General features: G+C 47.3%; 2 protein-coding genes across 3 annotated transcripts; one reads left to right on the top strand and one right to left on the bottom strand.

Annotated features, from left to right (window-relative positions):
* Positions 1–2318: 2318 nt before the first annotated feature.
* Positions 2319–7274, top strand: AKIP1 (A-kinase interacting protein 1). Its single transcript, XM_055722652.1, has 5 exons — positions 2319–2459; positions 2931–3008; positions 5442–5555; positions 5870–5920; positions 6833–7274. The coding sequence occupies exons 1-5, from the start codon at positions 2352–2354 to the stop codon at positions 6974–6976; spliced, it is 495 nt and encodes a 164-aa protein (XP_055578627.1). The 5' UTR covers positions 2319–2351; the 3' UTR covers positions 6977–7274.
* Positions 5196–16765, bottom strand: C10H11orf16 (chromosome 10 C11orf16 homolog). 2 transcript variants are annotated; one of them, XM_055722651.1, is made up of 7 exons: positions 14735–16765; positions 13757–13916; positions 12415–12643; positions 10972–11634; positions 10337–10524; positions 8389–8626; positions 5196–5303 (listed from the first exon to the last, which is right to left on the bottom strand). In XM_055722651.1, the coding sequence occupies exons 1-6, from the start codon at positions 14899–14901 to the stop codon at positions 8444–8446; spliced, it is 1590 nt and encodes a 529-aa protein (XP_055578626.1). In that variant the 5' UTR covers positions 14902–16765; the 3' UTR covers positions 5196–5303; positions 8389–8443. The 2 variants fall into 2 exon arrangements, with proteins under 2 accessions (XP_055578626.1, XP_055578625.1); XM_055722650.1 differs by lacking the exon at positions 5196–5303 and adding an exon at positions 7422–7982.
* Between the last annotated feature and the right edge of the window lie 731 nt (positions 16766–17496).

Raw genomic sequence — 17496 nt, 5'->3', positions numbered from 1 at the left:
AGACCCCACGCAGGCCACCAACAGCATGGATTGGGTCAGCTCTCTGGCACACCTGTCCATGCGCTTCTGCCAGCTCAACAGATGAGAAACCCGCACAAGACATTTGACATAAAAAACATCAAAAGAGGCAGCATGCTACCTGTTAGCAGAGCCATGAGTATTGCAAAAGACTAAGTCCGCACCTAAACCCTGAAGTGGCATGTAAGCATTTATAAAACAAGCCACTTCGCTATATAGTAACCAAATAACAAGAACAGAAGGAAAATAGAGAATAAACACATGTATTCTGCAACTGGAAATACAAATTCCACACATCTCTTGAACATTAATCACATGCTTACTTTCTTTCCATTGACTGAAATGGAACTAGAATGGTGCTCAGCGTCAGGCAAATGTTCACAGGCTTTCCTGCACCAGGATACTTCTCTGAACCCAGAGCTGAATACTCAGGATAAACTATTCTCGGCTGTCACCACCTCATCAACAAAAAAATATATATTATCTTGAGATATTCTGATCTGTTATCCCACACAACAAGGAAATCTGGCGTAAACGTCCAGCGTTTCACAAATCTCCATTATATTTCAAAAGAGGAAATCAGGAAATAAGGGTAACTCTCATCTGGATTCTGATGTGAACGTGTGTTTCAAAGCAAAAGCTATTTCAGCTGTCAGCCTTCTTGGGACAGATGTATTTACTCAGCTGCAGAAGGAGTACTGTGTCACCGAACATCAAAAAATGGTGGGTGTTTAAATTTCAACACACAAGGAATAATTTACCTCCTGAGCAACAAGCTACTGCTACAAGAACCCAGCAGAAATACAAAATGAACACAATTTTCTTTCCTCATTATGAAAACGACATAGGAGGGCCTTTTCAAGTGTATTTCACAAGCACAGCCAGACAGCAGACCCATCCATCTCTCCAGGAGACCAACAATAACAAGGAAAGATGCTCAAAGATGCTCAACTCCCAATTAAGCAGGAAGCAGTCTGTTCTGGCTGCTTCTCCAGCACATCAAACAAACATCTCCAACATGCTAACATTGCTTTTATCATATTATTTTTCTCCCCCATTTACGTCCCATTCAGTCCCCCAGACCTCAAGCACCCCAGCAACCGCCTAATTTTCCTTTGAGTACAAGAGACATAACTTAAAGTTAAGTTGCATTTGAACATTGAACTGGGGCCTTCAATGTGTTTTAATGAACAAGCAGCCTGTGGAGGGCTTGTTTATTACAGGAGCTGGCTGCTGCTCTGGTTAAGTAACTGGAAGATGATAATGTAAACCAGGAGACGATTACTTTCCTTGTTTGCCCAACAGATTACAGGCAAACAAGAACGAAGGACTTGGAAAAAACCAAGGCCTACTTGTTACTCTTGGCCACACTGCACTTAAAGAAAATTTCTGTGCTTATTTCATCCTTCCTACCATCACCTCAGTGCGAGCAAGGTTAGCAAAGCCACAGAGGGGCTCCAATTCACGGGTTGCCACAGTGGCTTCCCGAGCCCGGTGGGCACCTCGGGGCGGCGGTGGCCACTTCATACACACAGAGGCCTCATAGGCCGACACTGCCCTGTTGCAAACCTTCCTGGGACAGCAGCAGCTCCCAGGGAGCAATGTTGCTCGCTTGGCAAATCACACTTGTAGCAAGCCGAAACGCTTCCCGCTTTCTTTTTACTAACCAAAGCGAGAGGGCTTGCTTTTGGAGGGCAGCTGCAGCGATAGCTAGCAGGCAGTCTGACCTGGCTGCTCACCGGGCACTCCGCCCCCTCACCGCCCAGCCAGCCATCACTACGTGCTTTCGTCATTATTTTTTACCTCACAGTTTTAAAAAAAACGAAAACAAACCTAGGGAATATCGCGCTCCGCCACAGAGACCACGGGACTAAGGCCCCTGGGCCCGCCGGCACCGGCCCGCCCAGCGGGGGCTCGGCACTCTCCTACTGCCGCGGGCTCTTCCCCACCATGACCCGGCGGAGAGGGCCGTGGAACAGTGCCCGGGCGCCTCACGGACCCGCCACCTAGAGCAGCGCCGCCCCGGAAAGCTCGGCGAGAGCCTGTGCGGACCCTCCCCCGCCCGGGGCGGCGGCTTTACCTCAGGGCCGGGCCCGCCCCAGGGGCTAGCAGCGTGAGGGGCGCGCAGCCCCCGCCTCAGCGCGGCACCGGGCTCTGCTGTGGGGCGGGACGGGGGCGGTACTCACGCCCCGAGGGGCGGGGCGAAGCGGGGCGCACCGGGGCGGTGCGGCACCGGCGGAGCGGTGGCGCCCCCTAACGGCAGCGGGGCCGGGGTGTGGGCGGGACCGGGGCGGCGGCGCGTGCGCATCGGGGCGGCGCGCGGCGGCGGCGCGATGGAGGGGGCGCGCGCGGGGCGGACGGCCGGGCTGGCGCGCGACGTGCTGGAGCGGGCGCGGCGGAGGCGGCGGCGGCCGGCGGGACGGCTCCCGGCCTCGGGCCCGGTCAGTGCGGAGGGGCCGGCGGGATGGATCCCGGCCTCGGGCCCGGTCAGTGCGGCGGTGCCGGCGGGATGGATCCCGGCCTCGGGCCCGGTCGGTGCCGGCGGGACGGCTCCCGGGCCCGGCCCCGGTCCGTGCCGCGGGCGGCGGCCGGGACGCGGCAGTGAAGCGGCGCTGCCGCACCGAGCGGGCCCGGGCGGCTGCGGGACGGCCCGTGTCCCGCAGCGGCCTAGTGCGCCTGCGGGCCGGCCTGGGCCGTGCCCGGCGCTCGGGACGGTGCGAGCGGGGTCACCCGCGATGCCCGCCCCCTGCCGGGGCCGCGCGCCGTCCCGCAGCCGCCCGGGTCCCGGCGGCCGGCGCGGGGGCGCTGAGCCCCGCAGCGCGGCGGGCTCGGGGGCAGCCCCTGGTGCCGGCCGCCCGGGGCGCGCTGCCCCGAGCAGGGCGGTGCGTTACGGACGGTGCCTTGCGTTGCAGGAGGAAGATTCGGAGCGGCTCAGCGCGGCGTTCGCTTCCATCGTGAACCTGATGAATCAAGCCACGAGGGAGTGCGAGGTGAGGCTGTGCCCCGCAGCGGGGATGCGGGCACTGCCCCTGCCAAACCGCAGTCAGGCTGCGGGTTTGCGCCTTGCTTGGCGAGAGCTGAGCCAGTGAGCCTGCTGTGCCGGCCTCGGTTAAGAGATCTGGGGCATTTGCCGTCGTGTGGTAGGTTGCCTGGTGGGATTCACCAGCATTATCCTGGTACCACCTCAGCCAGTACACGCCTCTGTCAGTATTTTCCATAGATAACATCAATAGACTGGTACAGACTTGAGCAGAGGCTTTCTCCACCTCTTGGTGGAAAGGCAGTATGGTTAGAGATACAGAAATGTCATGACATCACAAATTACGTTGTGCCAGCCACTGCAGGCTTGTCACCAGTCACTGTGGACAGAGTTGTTTCCAGTGCTGCAAGCTAACAACTGTTTCCACCTCTGCCATGGAGCGAGCGGCTTTAGGACAGCGTGGCCCTTTGTTTCCATCATGCCGACACCAAGCACGTGTGCTGGCTGATAGACTCGGTGTGTTCTGGGCGGTAGAAGTATGGGGGAGTTTGAATCTCGAGCAAAGAGACTGCTTTGTGCCACATGTTCACTCTTGAGTTTAGCTGACCTCCTCAGCATCATTTAAGCAAGCTAGATTGGGGATGTTGCTACTGGATAAGGAGTGTGGGCTCAGGTCTGAGCAGCGCTGTATCTTTATTTGTGGTAAGTACAAACCAAGAGGTATGGTATACAGATGCACAGCCCCACTGTTTTTGCGTTGCCTCTGGCTGCTAAGTGTCATCACTCTTCTGGGTAGATGGACCATGAGCCCTTCTCTGCCAGCTCGTCCTTGTGAATGCAGCCCTGCAGCCAGACTACTGCATTAAAGTCTCTGAAAACTCCATCACAGTGTACATAATCTATGCCCTTAGGGATCTGTGACCGTAATGCAGCACAGAGCTCATTGTCTGCAGAGTTAATAACAGAGGCTAAGTCTTCAGTTAGATTAAATAGTTGTTCAACACAAACCAGATGATTAGCTCCTAAGAAATCCCTTTATCATTTCAAAGCACTACATACACAGTGATCAGTTAATCCTAAAAAGACTCAAGCAGAATACAGTTTCACCTTACGTAAAACAAAAATGTAATAGTTTATTGAGATTCATCCTGTGCCCTGTTAGGAGTGTTAAGAGTTGGAACAAGCAGTGGATGACTTCCATGTTTATGCATCAGCCCCAACAGTATTGTTTCAGTCATCTTCTGTAGAGAAGACGACTCATAAAAAGAGGGGGGAGGGGGAAATTCTCAGACCCACAAGTTCTTGGATAAAGTTTACTAAATGCTCAGACCCACAAGTTCTTGGATAAAGTTTACTAAATGCACATAAAAATCCAAATAAACATTGAGGCACTTGAATGCAAACAATTAAAATGGTGATATGAGTTGCTTAGAGTACTAAGGGACCAAAGTTCATGCACATTTCTTATCAAAAGTTTTAATTTCCTTGAGACATCACGTAAAGGAATCTAGCTCACCTGCTGTGATACAGAGACGCTCTGTTATGCAGTAGGTGAGAGTATTTGATGTATCTTGGGACATAGCTCCACAGTAAACCAACCAACCAACCAAACTGTTGATGTGTGCATAACCTCAAGGAATAAAGCACAGTAGTAGATTTGGAAATAAGAATTGCTATTGGTCTTAGTTTTTTTTAAGTTTAGTCTTGACAGTGAAGAGATGAGAAAACTAGAAGTGAAATAAAACGTATTTTGGAACTTTTTGGTCCCTGTGATGGAAACGATAACCCTGGGAGGAGTTCTCTGGTGACAACAGATGGCAGCAGAGCTGCACTCAAGTATTTTCATTTGCAGTGGGGAAGATCCAAGTACCTTTACTGTGGATCCAGGAAAGGGCTGCTGTGGACTTAAATACAATCCTCAAAACCACTGTGCTAGCAGTACCAGCCTTGAAGACGCTTTAGCTTCTTTAGCAGCTCATTTTTCAGTATTAACGTGTTCTGCTTTTAGAGCACTGCTCCAGCACGTGCCCTGCAAAACCAGTCTTCACTGGTTGAAAAGCACCTAGCTTGCATATATGTCCTAGTAAGGACCTGTAAATTATGCCTTCTTCCACCAGAGCTTTTCTTGAAGACCCTGATCAGGTGGATTTTTCCAGAGTATTCCTTCTGATATTTTCATGAATTCACTTCTGAGGTGTCAGAGAGTCCCTATGTATTGTGTCAGGAGACAGGCATCTAAAATCAGGGCTGACAGTTTTGTACCTGAAGGCAGGTGTCATGTGGACATTCACGCGTTGTTTTCATCCTCAAATGAGAACAAAACAGCCAGTTAATACAGAAGGTCAGTAGCTGCACAGTACCACTTTTAATTGTAAATCTGCGGTAGTTGTAAGCATGGCTTTGATGCTTCTTCACATAAAATGCTCTTTCTGTTGTTGTCCAGAAATACTATAGCTTCATGGCAGCCTGTAGATGCAAAGAGCATGAAATCAAACACATCTGCAGATACCATGGCAGGCAAGCAGGGGAGAGAGAGCTGGAGTCCTCCGAAGAAGAGGTGAGTAGGTGGTTTTGATTATAGGTTATTCCATCCCTTGCCATGGGACAATTGTTATCCATCTAGTGTTTGTGACACTTGCTTACACTTATGTACGTGGTTTGACATCATGGGCACATGAACACGTGGACTGATTTGAGCCTTCTGTTCGGGGGGGAGAGGTGCAGGGAGGCAGAGTGACTTCTGGTGGCACTACCAGTGCCATTTCAGTCCTTTCACGGAGGGGAAGGTTTCATGGATGTAAAGCATCCCCTCTCAGGGGCTGAGTGTGCCTTTTGTGTTGTATCATTAGAAAACGATCTTTTTCTTTCCAGGGTCCTGAAGCCTCTGTAGCACCCAGTCAAGCTCGAACTTGCCAGCGACATGTAAGTTTATAGAATACTTTGTTTTTAAATTGAGGTATAGCATTTCTTTATCATTTTGCATCAAGCCAGTTAAAATCTGTGATCAGGTGTGGAGACCTTGTGATGGCACAGAAGATTACCCAGTGGTGCATTCACAATCCTAATGTATGTATAAGCTGGGCAGCAGAACGGGCATACAGAGACTTGCACAGTTAACTATAAACCAGATTGTGGCATTCTGACACATAACCAGTGAAGAGTCTACTCTACATTTTGAACTGGTAGAGAATGTCAGGCACTGTGATTAATCTTCAGGCTCTTATGAATTGCACCAGCAAGAGTAATCCACCAGTTCTCCAGTCTCGCCTCGTTTGCGCTCCTGCCACACTCCCTGTGCTGAGGAAAGGCATGCAGCAAGGCACACAGCAGTTGCTTAGCCAGTTATGCTTGGCCCTCATACAGTCTGTCTGAAGACTCCTGTTCCTCAAGCAGAAGAAAACTTTGTTTTTCAAAGCTTAACACCTCACCAAATCAATTTCAGGAACTTCTAAGCCACAAAAGATGAGAAACGTGGAATCTGTACCGCAGTACAAATTGGTGGGAGCAGCCTTGTCCTACGGTTGCTTTCCAGGTGTACCTTCAAAACCATTTAGGTTGGTAAATTTCAGTTTCGTGAGGCAAAGATTACAGCATGCTGATTAATTACATTGATTGACATGCTAGACAAAATACTTTATGGCACTTGCTAATTTTTGTATTGACAGAAACATTTTACAGTTTTGTCTATGCTGCTTGTATATTTTGAAAAATCTTAGTATGTTTATATAGCAGCCTGAAATGTAATTTTCCTACCCAAATTCATTTTTTTTTGTGGGAAATTTAATGTAACTAAACAGTAATAAAATTTATTTCCCCTCATTACCACCACCAAAGAGCAGACAAGCTTCTGAAGACATCTACATTGAAGTTTCTCCTGGCACCTATTCTGTCACAGCGACCTCAGAGGACATGGCGCAGCAAACCCACGTGGTGGATGTCAATGCAGGACAAAGCATTGATTTAACTTTTGTTCTATGATGTTTGCTGTTTCAATCACAGGAATAAAACACAAGGCTGTTTTAATGCATGTAATGAACTATGTATATCTTTTTATTGGTAGCACTTTAATCGTATCCTCCTCTTTGGGACTCCATTTTTATGGCCTGTATATTTGTTTTCTACTTAATGCAACTGTATGCAGCCCACTTTGTACACTGATTTTTATAAATATTTGTACATTGTGTGCCTTAAATCCAGTTATGTGACTGTGTAATTCCAGGTTCTTATGCTTTAAACAACTAAAGGTACAATCAGTGGAATAAAATACATAATTCAGTCTTTGTGATGACAGCTTTTTTATATTATCCTCAGACAAAATGTCCATGTCACATTTCTTGACCAGAGGAGAGCATGATCCATGCGGTATGAATACGGATGTAACGTTAGCTTCTGTGAGCTGACACTGATTGTAGAGCAGCTGATTCAATGCATCTTTCCTATCAATGCCTTTTATTATTCTGATAAATAAAATCCAAATGAAATTTGGCTGTCTAGGACCACAACTGCAAAGGTGCTTGAGTCTGTGCCAGATGTTCAGTACAGGCACAGAAGCTATTGACACTTCAGGTCCTGTCTCTTTGCAGGCTCTTACCTAGGCTAAACCACCAGTTAGCTGCCGTTTCCAGTAGGCAGTAGGGTACCCTGAATTGTCTCCTGTTTCCTGCAGGGAAAAAGTACTGCTTTTCAGAGCAACTGCATGTGGCAGCTTACAGCCAAATTCTTAAGCTTTAAACATGAGTAGTCCCACTAACGAGACTGGCTGGATGCTTAACTCTCACAGGATCAGATTCTACAGTTAGAATTAGTGATGTGACCTATATATATATATCTAATTTTTTTGTAGCTGATGGCATTAAGGTTTTGGTTATTTTTCATGGGACTATATAATTCAGTGACTTGAATGCTGGATCTCTAAGCGTTTTGTTGTTTATATCTACAGTAGCAGGTCCTTTACCCTTTGGCTACTTTATCTTCTGCTTTAATCCTGAAAAAAAATATTTTCAGCTGTCAGCTTATATTGTGTCTACATACCTTCTGGCTTTCTACAAAAAGAAATCGCTACGCTGAATTTCTCTGGCTGACGGGAGAGAACTGTAGATAAACTGGAGGTTTATTGGACCCTTGCTGTGCTTCCGTTCAGGCTTTTAGTGCTCATACTAGTTTACCTGATTGTTCCAGAATTGTAAAGTCAAGTCCAAATAATTAGGAATTTAATATAACAACTCGGAGTAAAGAATGGGGATGCTGAAATTCAGTGTGGGTGGAAATAAAGAGTTTCTCAGTTATTAAAATCATATAGTTATCCATAAAGATATTCTACAGAGATAGTATCTAAATCGGAACTTGGTTTGCTTAATAAATCTAACACTGGAATAGTATAAGCAGTTTACCTTAAGTTTCAGCTCCTGAACTTCATCAGTTGTACAGTTCTTGAATTCTGGTTGATCATGTCTCTTTTGCTTTGTTACAAGTGAGCTCTTCACTCTTTTTTTCTGTCTGTCCTCTTCTGACATGGTCTGTATCATCAAGTTTGTCATCTGCTATGCAAGTCACTTTACGTTTATCATCTGTCTCTGTTTTCTTTCTTGCTGTTCTGTATCTTTGTTTTTCTGATGCTGCAAAACTTTCCTTGAGGACAGAAAACAAATCCCTTGGAAGTCTAGTCTTAAAAAAGCATCAGTGTCTTTGTAACTGCTGCTTTCCTGTCGGTAAGATAGGTACCTCTACCTCACATAGCTTTAATAATGGTATCATTTCTGTGCTAGTACAAAGTTTACTGCTGAAACACGGAAGCGTACAAGACCAAAGGGTTTTCAGAAGCTGTTAGGCTTTGATCAAACACTTTGCTCCTTTAGAAGTTCGGAGGATTTTTGCTGATGACAGTGGGAGGACGTGAGCCCCACAGAAAGCGCCTCTGGGAAGCCTGCTCTCTAACTTCACTTGTTTGTTGCAAGTTACTTATGATGCAGTCTGTATTGTGTGATAAAACTGCTTCAGCTGTCTCAAGGAGTAGCAACGTATCTTCTGCATTTACAAAAAAACAAGGGCTATTTTACAGAATAAAAGTATGTCATTATACTCGGTATTACCACATTGCGTCCACTGCTGTGATTCATGCTGCCCAGATTGGGGCTGCAATGAAACCACTGTGGTTGCTTTTCAGTTTTACCAAAAGGCAAAGCATGTCACTTCAGTGCACAGCTGTGACACTTGCTAACATAGAGCATATCTGCCTGGGGCTCCATGCTGGCCTAAAAATTCCTAGGAAAACTATTAAAGATGTGTGATTGTGATTATGATAGGAACGATACAGTTAATAAGCTGGTAGGCATTTGCTTAAAATTAATGGATATAGTGAGAATGCAAGGTATATTCCAGTATATTCTCTGTTTGCTCAGACACATAATGAACAGATTAATCTTTGCTTAAAGAAAACCACACAAGTTTAGCATGTTCAAAGTCTTACTCTGCAGTCAGCTCACAGCAGCAAGAGCAGAAAGGTACAGAGGAGCTAATGTTTGATTTCTGATATACAATTTATTAATTGTCCCCCTGATGCTCTAGTGTAGAGCAGTGTTTATGTTCATTCTGCCATTCTCCTTCCCCTTCCTCCTGCAAGCTTTTTTCTTCCACTTTCCTGTGCTTGCTTTGTTGGCATTCATGTTCCGATTCCCGCACACACCCCCGGCCAAGTTTTTGTAAAGCAGGAGGGGACCATGGCCAACAGAAACCAGGCCTGACATTCAGGGTGTTGTCCTTGTTCCCGGCTGTGACACAGGCTTCAGGGTAGGGATCTGCTGCTGAAACTGCTTGCGTCTTGTGAAGGACTAAGAGAAGATATTCAGTAACGACCGTTTACTAACAAATCTGCTTCTGTCGTTTAGGTCATGACTGTCAGACTGGCAGAGCCCAGCACCTTTCCAGACCGAATCTTTTATTGTCTGTTAATGCAGCTGACAGTCACATCTGTCCATTTCCAGGGCCACCCATGTAGGTCCCTACTTCCATAGGGCTTCAATGGGTTGATGTCAATGGGCATTCAGCAGGTTTTTGAATTGAAACCTGCATTATTGAATGCTCACACGGTTACTGGCATAACCTTTTCCATTTTACCACGTAGCTTCAGCAGTTCCTTAGGGTTTGGGGGATTTTTGTTTTGTTTTAATTAACGGAGAATTTTCCTGCCCATCACAAAACTGGTGGACGGCCTTAGCAAGAACTTAAGTTAGAAACCGTGTATTTTTTTAGCCAACTTCCAGACCATTAACAAGAATATTTCTTCCATTCAAACAAAACTGTAAGCTTACGTAAATACAGTATTAATACAGATTACCTTACCCCCAATGACAGCTTGAAATCTCGGTCTCTTAAGATTTCTTTCATTGTGAGTTGCCCTCTGGGAGACTGCTGGATGGTTTCAAACATTTCATTCTGATTAGTCGAGGCAACACGGGACACATCCCCAGCAGAGATGGCTTTGGATTCCAGCTTGCCCTTTGTATGTGTGCTGCTGAGTCTGCCCAGTCCTGGGGATGGGTAAAATAGTATCGAAGAGTGAAACCAGAACTGAAATGGAGAAACATTCATTTCAGAAGAAAGGAAAATACACTTTGAGCCTTTCAGGTTATATTCTGCATGAACTAGCTATGAATGTTAATTAAGATGTTAGCATCATAAAAACCATGGAAAGATGATGGGGAACAAACTCAGAGAGGGGTATCTATGCTTCCAAATGAAATTCATTGTTCTGGCAGTTTTCCATTGGATGAGCTGCCAAAAGAGCTAGCGTGCAAGATGAGGCAGCAGAAACATCAGGGGGAGGGAAGTATTGTATCAGAGGCTGATAGGCAAATTTATAGTATTTATGCCAATAAACTACAGGTGAAGTGACTGCCCAGATGAAGGGGGGCCCAGAACACATTTGGTTTTTTCCCCTCTGGCTGCTGCTTCCCTGTGGGGGTGTTAAAAGGTACCTGAATTACTGGGACGGGACTTGTGTTGGCTTCTTTTCCAGCATTTCCACTCAGGTCTTGCAGAATCCTTTAGCTTAGGCTTCTCAAGACAGCTGGAGCCAGTGTCAACAGCATTATCCACCACGGTACTCTTGGTGGGGAATGGCTCCGGGGCCTCCACCGGATCAGAAGAGGAGGAAGATGCTGTCACAGCTGCTGCTGCTTCTTGCTTTGGGCCTTTCAGTTCTAGAAGGCATGGAGAGGAACCACTGCTGGACCCTGCCTCTTCAGCTTTGCTCTGAAAGACCAGAGACCTGGATGGAAGAGGCCACCAGGCATCAATGCGGGGATGGCAGCAGCAGATACACCTGACGTATGCTGATGAACAGCATCCACCATCACAGCGACAGTGGAAGCGTGGCCAGCAGGGTGAGCAGAGCAAGCAGTGCCCAGCAGGGCTGTGTATAGCACTAACTGGAATCAGGGCTGGTTTAGGACTGCAGGAGTAAACACAGCTGTTAGTGTCTGGGCTTTCTCTGGGCTTCATCCTGCTGGTGAGGGGCATATGGATCATCTCTACAATCCTCTCCCACAGGCCAGGAGGGATCCACAGAGCCACACCTCGCGGGAGTTTCACTTTCTTCTCATTCCAGAACTGGACCATAATTTCTTCATCTTCGGAGGCTGTCGAGGGAAAAGGTACACACAGCCGTAAGCGGCTGGCCTGCCGGGCAGCGCGCACACGGACCAGGCTTCGCAGCTTTATGCACTTTCTGTGCCTGTGAAGTGGCAGGCTCAGCCCTCACCCCTCTCCGTAACCCCCCAATATAACGGCAGGGAGGGAGGAGCGGGCAGCTAGGGCAGCGGCAGCAGGACAACGGGCCCGGCAGCACCTTTCCTCCCAGTCTGTCATCAGATGAACAAAAAAAGATTGACTGAGCAACTTACAGTGTTACTGCCAAAGTTAGCAGCAATGATCTGAAAATAGTATTTTGGCAAGTCAGCGGAGCCTCGCCGTCAGACATGGGAAAAATGAATGAGCTGTTGAAATCTCCTACACCTGTCTGGGTGATACAGTCACCCCCCGATGTACCATTCGGTGCAACTGTGAGCATTCGAGCATGGATGGGGCTTCCTGAGAGCTGTCTCACTTGTATCCCTCAGGAAAAGGCCACTGTCCTTCACACAGCAGACACAGCCTTGTCCAAGCAGGTGGGAAACAGGATGGACATGGACAATGACATTTTTATAGGACACAAGTTCCTTAGGGTCAGACAGGGGAGGTTACACACAGATATCCACCAGCATGTCCCACCAGCTCCTGCAAGCTTTAAGGAGCACTACGCTGTACCCTGGGCAGGGGTGTTTCTCTGGCAGTAACACTGCGGCCATAGCTTATCCCAACAGTCTCACCCACATTCCAGAGAAAAGCAACGTAGAAGAGGGCAGCAGCATCTTTCTTACCTCGTAAGGGGTCCCGTGTCTCAATGCCTGTGAGGACGGTTCCTGGGCCGTACCTGGCCATGTTTGGCTCCCAGGGTGCCAGCACTTTGTCTCCAGGGAGTAAGGAGTGCTTCATCCCGTTCACATATTCCAGGATGTCATCCTTAGCTGTTTTTTGCACACACACTGGATGCCTTCCACGTGACACAAGCGGTTTGGCAAACTCTACCAGGAACATGCCTCTTTCACTCTGTTACCAGAAACAAAACGGCTCCTCTGAAAAGCTGTCCATGATGTGTCAGGTCACGTAACCTTCACCAGGAGGCCACCCTGGGGCTACGTGGCTGGGTCGAAACAAGCCTGAACAGTTACCAAGCAGTGTGTGGGGTCAGTCTGGCATTGAGACAGCCAGAAAAACATCCGTGAGGCTCACCAGAAAGCAGACTGAGTGAAGCATACGTACAGATTTCACTGCCATCAGGACCTGGATTTTCTTCCCCCAAGAGAAAAAGCTATAGATGGAGCACAACTGGCTTTCCCAAACCACGCTGCATGCACCAGGGAACCAGGGACACCGCAGCCGCTCAGACCTGCGGTTCAGTCGTGCCCAAGTCCTTCCTCCCTGCAGACAACATTCACGCTGCTTCTCGGAGGGGCTGTTGGGAATTTTTATTTTCTTTTAAATTAAGGCCTGTCAAGAGGCTCTCCATCAACAATGAAGCGAGGTACTTCCCTGTGCTTGAGAAAGAACAGGCCCTTCTTTCTGTGAGGTTTGAAGTGCTAACAAACTACTAAATTAAAGCTTTCACTAACATTTCTGAAAAGACGCCGAGCTGTCGGTCCGTAGCCGACTCAAGCTGGCAGTGTGTACATAACATTCTCCCGTGCCGCTGAAGGTGATGTGTCCACACACAACAGCAGCTGGCACGCTGCCCACAGCAGCATTCGCGCCGCCCGAGCCCAGCTCAGCACCCAGCACCAGCAGAAGCAGAGGGGCTGCTCTCGTGGGGTGCACAGCACCACGGCTCCCACCAGGGACTGGGAGCGTGGGGAGCATCCGTCCTCCGCATGAGGTGAGGATCCCCGGAACACACGTACTCACTCCTAGAAAGGGGCTCAGTGAAGGAGGCTGGGCAGAGCAAGGATCTGATCATCCCGTTGCTGGTGCCTGGGGCTGTGCCACACGCGGCAGCTTTATGAATCGACATAACCATGAGCTGTCCGGGCAATCTCTTCTCTAACTCATGCACCAGCCAAAATGAGAACGGCTAACTAAGCTCAGGTGGTGCGTGTGGGCTGCTGGGGGGGGGGCAGACACCCTCCTGCACATACCCACGACCGCTGCACAGCAACTGTCACTCACCTCTAGCTCCTCTTTTACTGTACCGTGGTAGTAAAATCCATCTTGTTCCCCTCTCGCCAGCACAGGGGTGTTGCTGTCTAAGCCCACAGGTCTCCATGATGCACTCAGCCTCTTCCACGCTGGGCCAAGGGAGGGAAGGCAGTGGCTAGTCCACCGGCACCTTGAAAAGAAAATGGGTCAGCACTGGGAGAAACAGCTTCTGTAGGTCAGGGGGGGAAAAAAAAAATCTTGTAAGATTTAAGAAATGGATCACTCTACCTCATTTTGTAGCACTCCCACAGACCAAAGCATGTGGGAAGAAACGGAAAATTTGCTTGTGCTGGGACAATTCCTTGCTCTTGGGGGTGGCGGTGGTGGTGTTAAAAATAAATTTAAAAATCAATGCCTGTTTTTACCTAGATTTCTTTTGTTTGGGGTTTAGAGGGAGTGAGCCAGCAGCATGCTGGAATCCTGGGCCAGCATTATCTGCACTGTTCACCTGGGCAGAAAAACCAGCCCCTTTGCTGTTTACCTGGCAAGCCATAGGATCCATCGCCAGCACAGAGCACAGCGCAGGTGTGCAGAAGAGCGCTGTAGCTGATGGTTTACATTGGGGGATTCAGGGAACAACAGAAAAGTAGAGAAGTAAACAACGAAGCTTCTGGTTGATGACAGGTTCGAGTTCAAAACAGGAAAAATAATCCCCTGTCACGAAGCATTAGAAACATTTCACAGAAGACAACTGCTAACGCAAGATGCTTTTATTTATGCAAATAATATTAAAGGAATGTTTCTTGGACAGGAGCTTTGCTTTTCATAATCTCCAGGATAGCAAATCACTTTAGTTAGTATCATCTAAAAAGCTGCCAGTGCAGGGGAGGGGAAAGCTCAAATGATGTTCAAGCTGTTCATTTATTAATCTGACACACCAGCCTCTTTTATCCCATAGATATCATCAAAAAGAACAAGTCACAGATTCAAACAAGAACTTGATTTTACCTCTGGGGGCTGAGGGGCTCAGCAATCCAGGCGGGATGCACCACAAAGGAGCTCCTGCAGCAGGGGTTGGCAGTCAGTACGAGGCTGGAGCACGAGAACTTGTCTGGAGCTGGCACGGCACTGCAATATCGGTGACCCCTCGGCAGGAACCCTTCCCAACCAGCCATTCCTGCAACCACAGCTACCTGCAGGACTCAGTCACTGTTGGCAGAAAAGAGATGATTTACTGGCATTTTCCAACACAAGTGAATGCTTTCCAGTGTACCACAAGAACTAAGGAACTTTAATTGTTTATTTTTACTTAAAAAGAATTAATTCAAAATATCCAGGCTGGCATTTGTCAAATGAACCCATATCACTGACTTCAATGACCTTCAGTCACTCGAATCCTGACCTGGCAGAGGGACAGAAACACCCAAGAAAGCTAGAAACGCTGTGAGAATCCCCAGGAAAGCAACACCTTTCACCTCCCTCCAACTTTTGTCGCCCTGTGTGATATCCAGCGCTTTTCTTAGACCTGCTCTCTCCTTTCAAGCCCTCTTGCACAGTTCCTGCCAAACCTTCCCCATTCTACAAGCTGAGACAGAAACCACAGCTGGAGCTGACGGGCTGAGTCAACGTGACAGTTTTTGAACATGATGTTACAGTTACCTGTTACTAGTCTTACTTATAATGATGAAGTAATAGGAAATATTTTAATCTTTCAGCTGTCCTGTCATATTCTATAATGGCAGGATTATGGCTTGCCATAAGAAAGAATGAGATGCTCAGATTTGACAAGCACTACCTATTCAGAGGCTGTCATGGTAAGACTGATGATGCAATGCTATCTCTGGTGATCTGACAAGATGTAGTAGACAAACTTCCATTTCTTTTTCTTTTTTAAATATTGCTTTGAAATGTTCAGCATGCTATGGGTAAAACTTGCATGGAAATTCAACAATACATACATTTTAAGTGCCTAATTCACTTCACAAAATACAATTCAAGCACCTGTGTTTGAATGTTATGTCTCTTACCCAAGAGATATGATCTGGGAGACCTTGTTACAGGGACTCGCAGATACACAATTTCAGAAAACCAGCACACCAAACCTGGCAAGAAGAGTGACTTAACTGCTGCAGGACACGTCTAAGTCAGCAAACCAACACAATACAGACCCTTGTTTCACAGCTACACAAACTCCCCTATTATAAACCAAAACAACATGGAATCAGTAATACTTTGCAAAGAAATGCAACTATGAATTCTACTTTAAAGCACATTTTAAACCCATACAGTGCTGTTACTGCTGCAAGCCAGGTCCCCTGTTTCTGTATAAAACAGGGCGATGACAAAGGCAATTGTGCAACATCCCAGCAGATTTTTTTCCGGGTAACTTGACACAGCAGCCTTTCAAACTTACCAGCTATTGATAACGCTACATCTGGTCGATTTGGATTTAGTCCCGATGCAGAACCCTCGCCTTTCTGCCTGCCTGACGCAGGAAGCCATTTGCTGCCAGTGTTTCCTAGTTGCTACGGAGGTTGCCACAGTTGTTACCTACCAGGATCAGGCACCCTGACCTTCCCAGTTAAAACCAGTGGAACGTGAGTACAGGGAGGACCATTTGCCTGTCACACATCTGCTCCATTTTCAGCTCCCCGTTGATGCCGGTGTTGCACTGGGAGACTGCAGGGGCAGACACGGGAATGTAAGAGGACGCAGTCCTCTAAGCTTTCTGCCTACTATTGCAGGGCAAAAAATAGCTCCACACAAAACTACAGTTCAGATTTTAAAAAAAGCAACCCACCACCACAGGGTATTACCAATAAACTAGCTTGAAATGCTGAAAGAAAGGTTGAAGCCGAGACAAACTGCGATCAAATCGCTTCACAAACTTTCCCGTTTCACAATGGGAAGGATTCATTAACTCTACCCTCTTCTTGCAAAGTACGTATCAAAACCATGCCAAAATACAATGCAGAAATCGGTTCAGCTCTGCTGTGATCCCTAATCTTCATTTTTTCCCTTAACAGCTGTTAACTCTTCTTTTTTTTTTTTCCCCCCCTTCTTTTTTTGGGGGGTGGGGGTGGGGTGGGTGGGTGGAGGGGGAAATAATTGCATTTTGTAGGTTTCTTCCAATTCACTGCTATAAAAACAAGGTAACAGAGGGGATAACTGCAATTAGGGACAAGGATACAGCACTTCAGAAGTCTGCAGCCATTTTCTGTACGTTGCACTGCACCCACAGACTACCTGTTCTCACGCTGTCAGCAGAATTGTTAATAATAGAATTCCCTTACATACAGCAAGCATTAAGAATGCTTTGCCAGTTATGAACTAAACTCTCTTCACATAAATCTATTCTATACCATTTAGCTGAAACTATCAATAGTGCAGAGGAGCAGACTGGGAAGTCAGGGAAGACCACCCCAGGCCTCAACCACTACCAGTGAAAATCCCCCAAAATTTGTTGCAGGATTATTCCACATCCCCCCCCCCGGAGGCTGAGACCTTGCCAACCCTCTTTATATTGTGTATTGTATGAGCAATCCTAGTAATTTTTAAGGGCACTGACAGCTGAAGAAATCATCCCATTTTCAACAGAAATTAGGCTAAGTCAATTTTTAATAGGATTAAAATATTCATTAACAAGAAAAGGATGGAATAGCAAGACGTTACGCACTTCCTATGCTCAGTAACTGCTCCAGAGAGCTGCTACTCTCCTCTTTTTACCTTCCCCTTTTAAACAAAGTTAAATGTTGGCATCTAACAACATT

Source organism: Falco cherrug, chromosome 10 (assembly GCF_023634085.1).
Source record: "Falco cherrug isolate bFalChe1 chromosome 10, bFalChe1.pri, whole genome shotgun sequence".
In the NCBI taxonomy this organism is placed as follows: domain Eukaryota; kingdom Metazoa; phylum Chordata; class Aves; order Falconiformes; family Falconidae; genus Falco; species Falco cherrug.
Note: the sequence above shows the minus strand (reverse complement) of the source record. Positions and strands in the feature narration are given on the sequence as shown.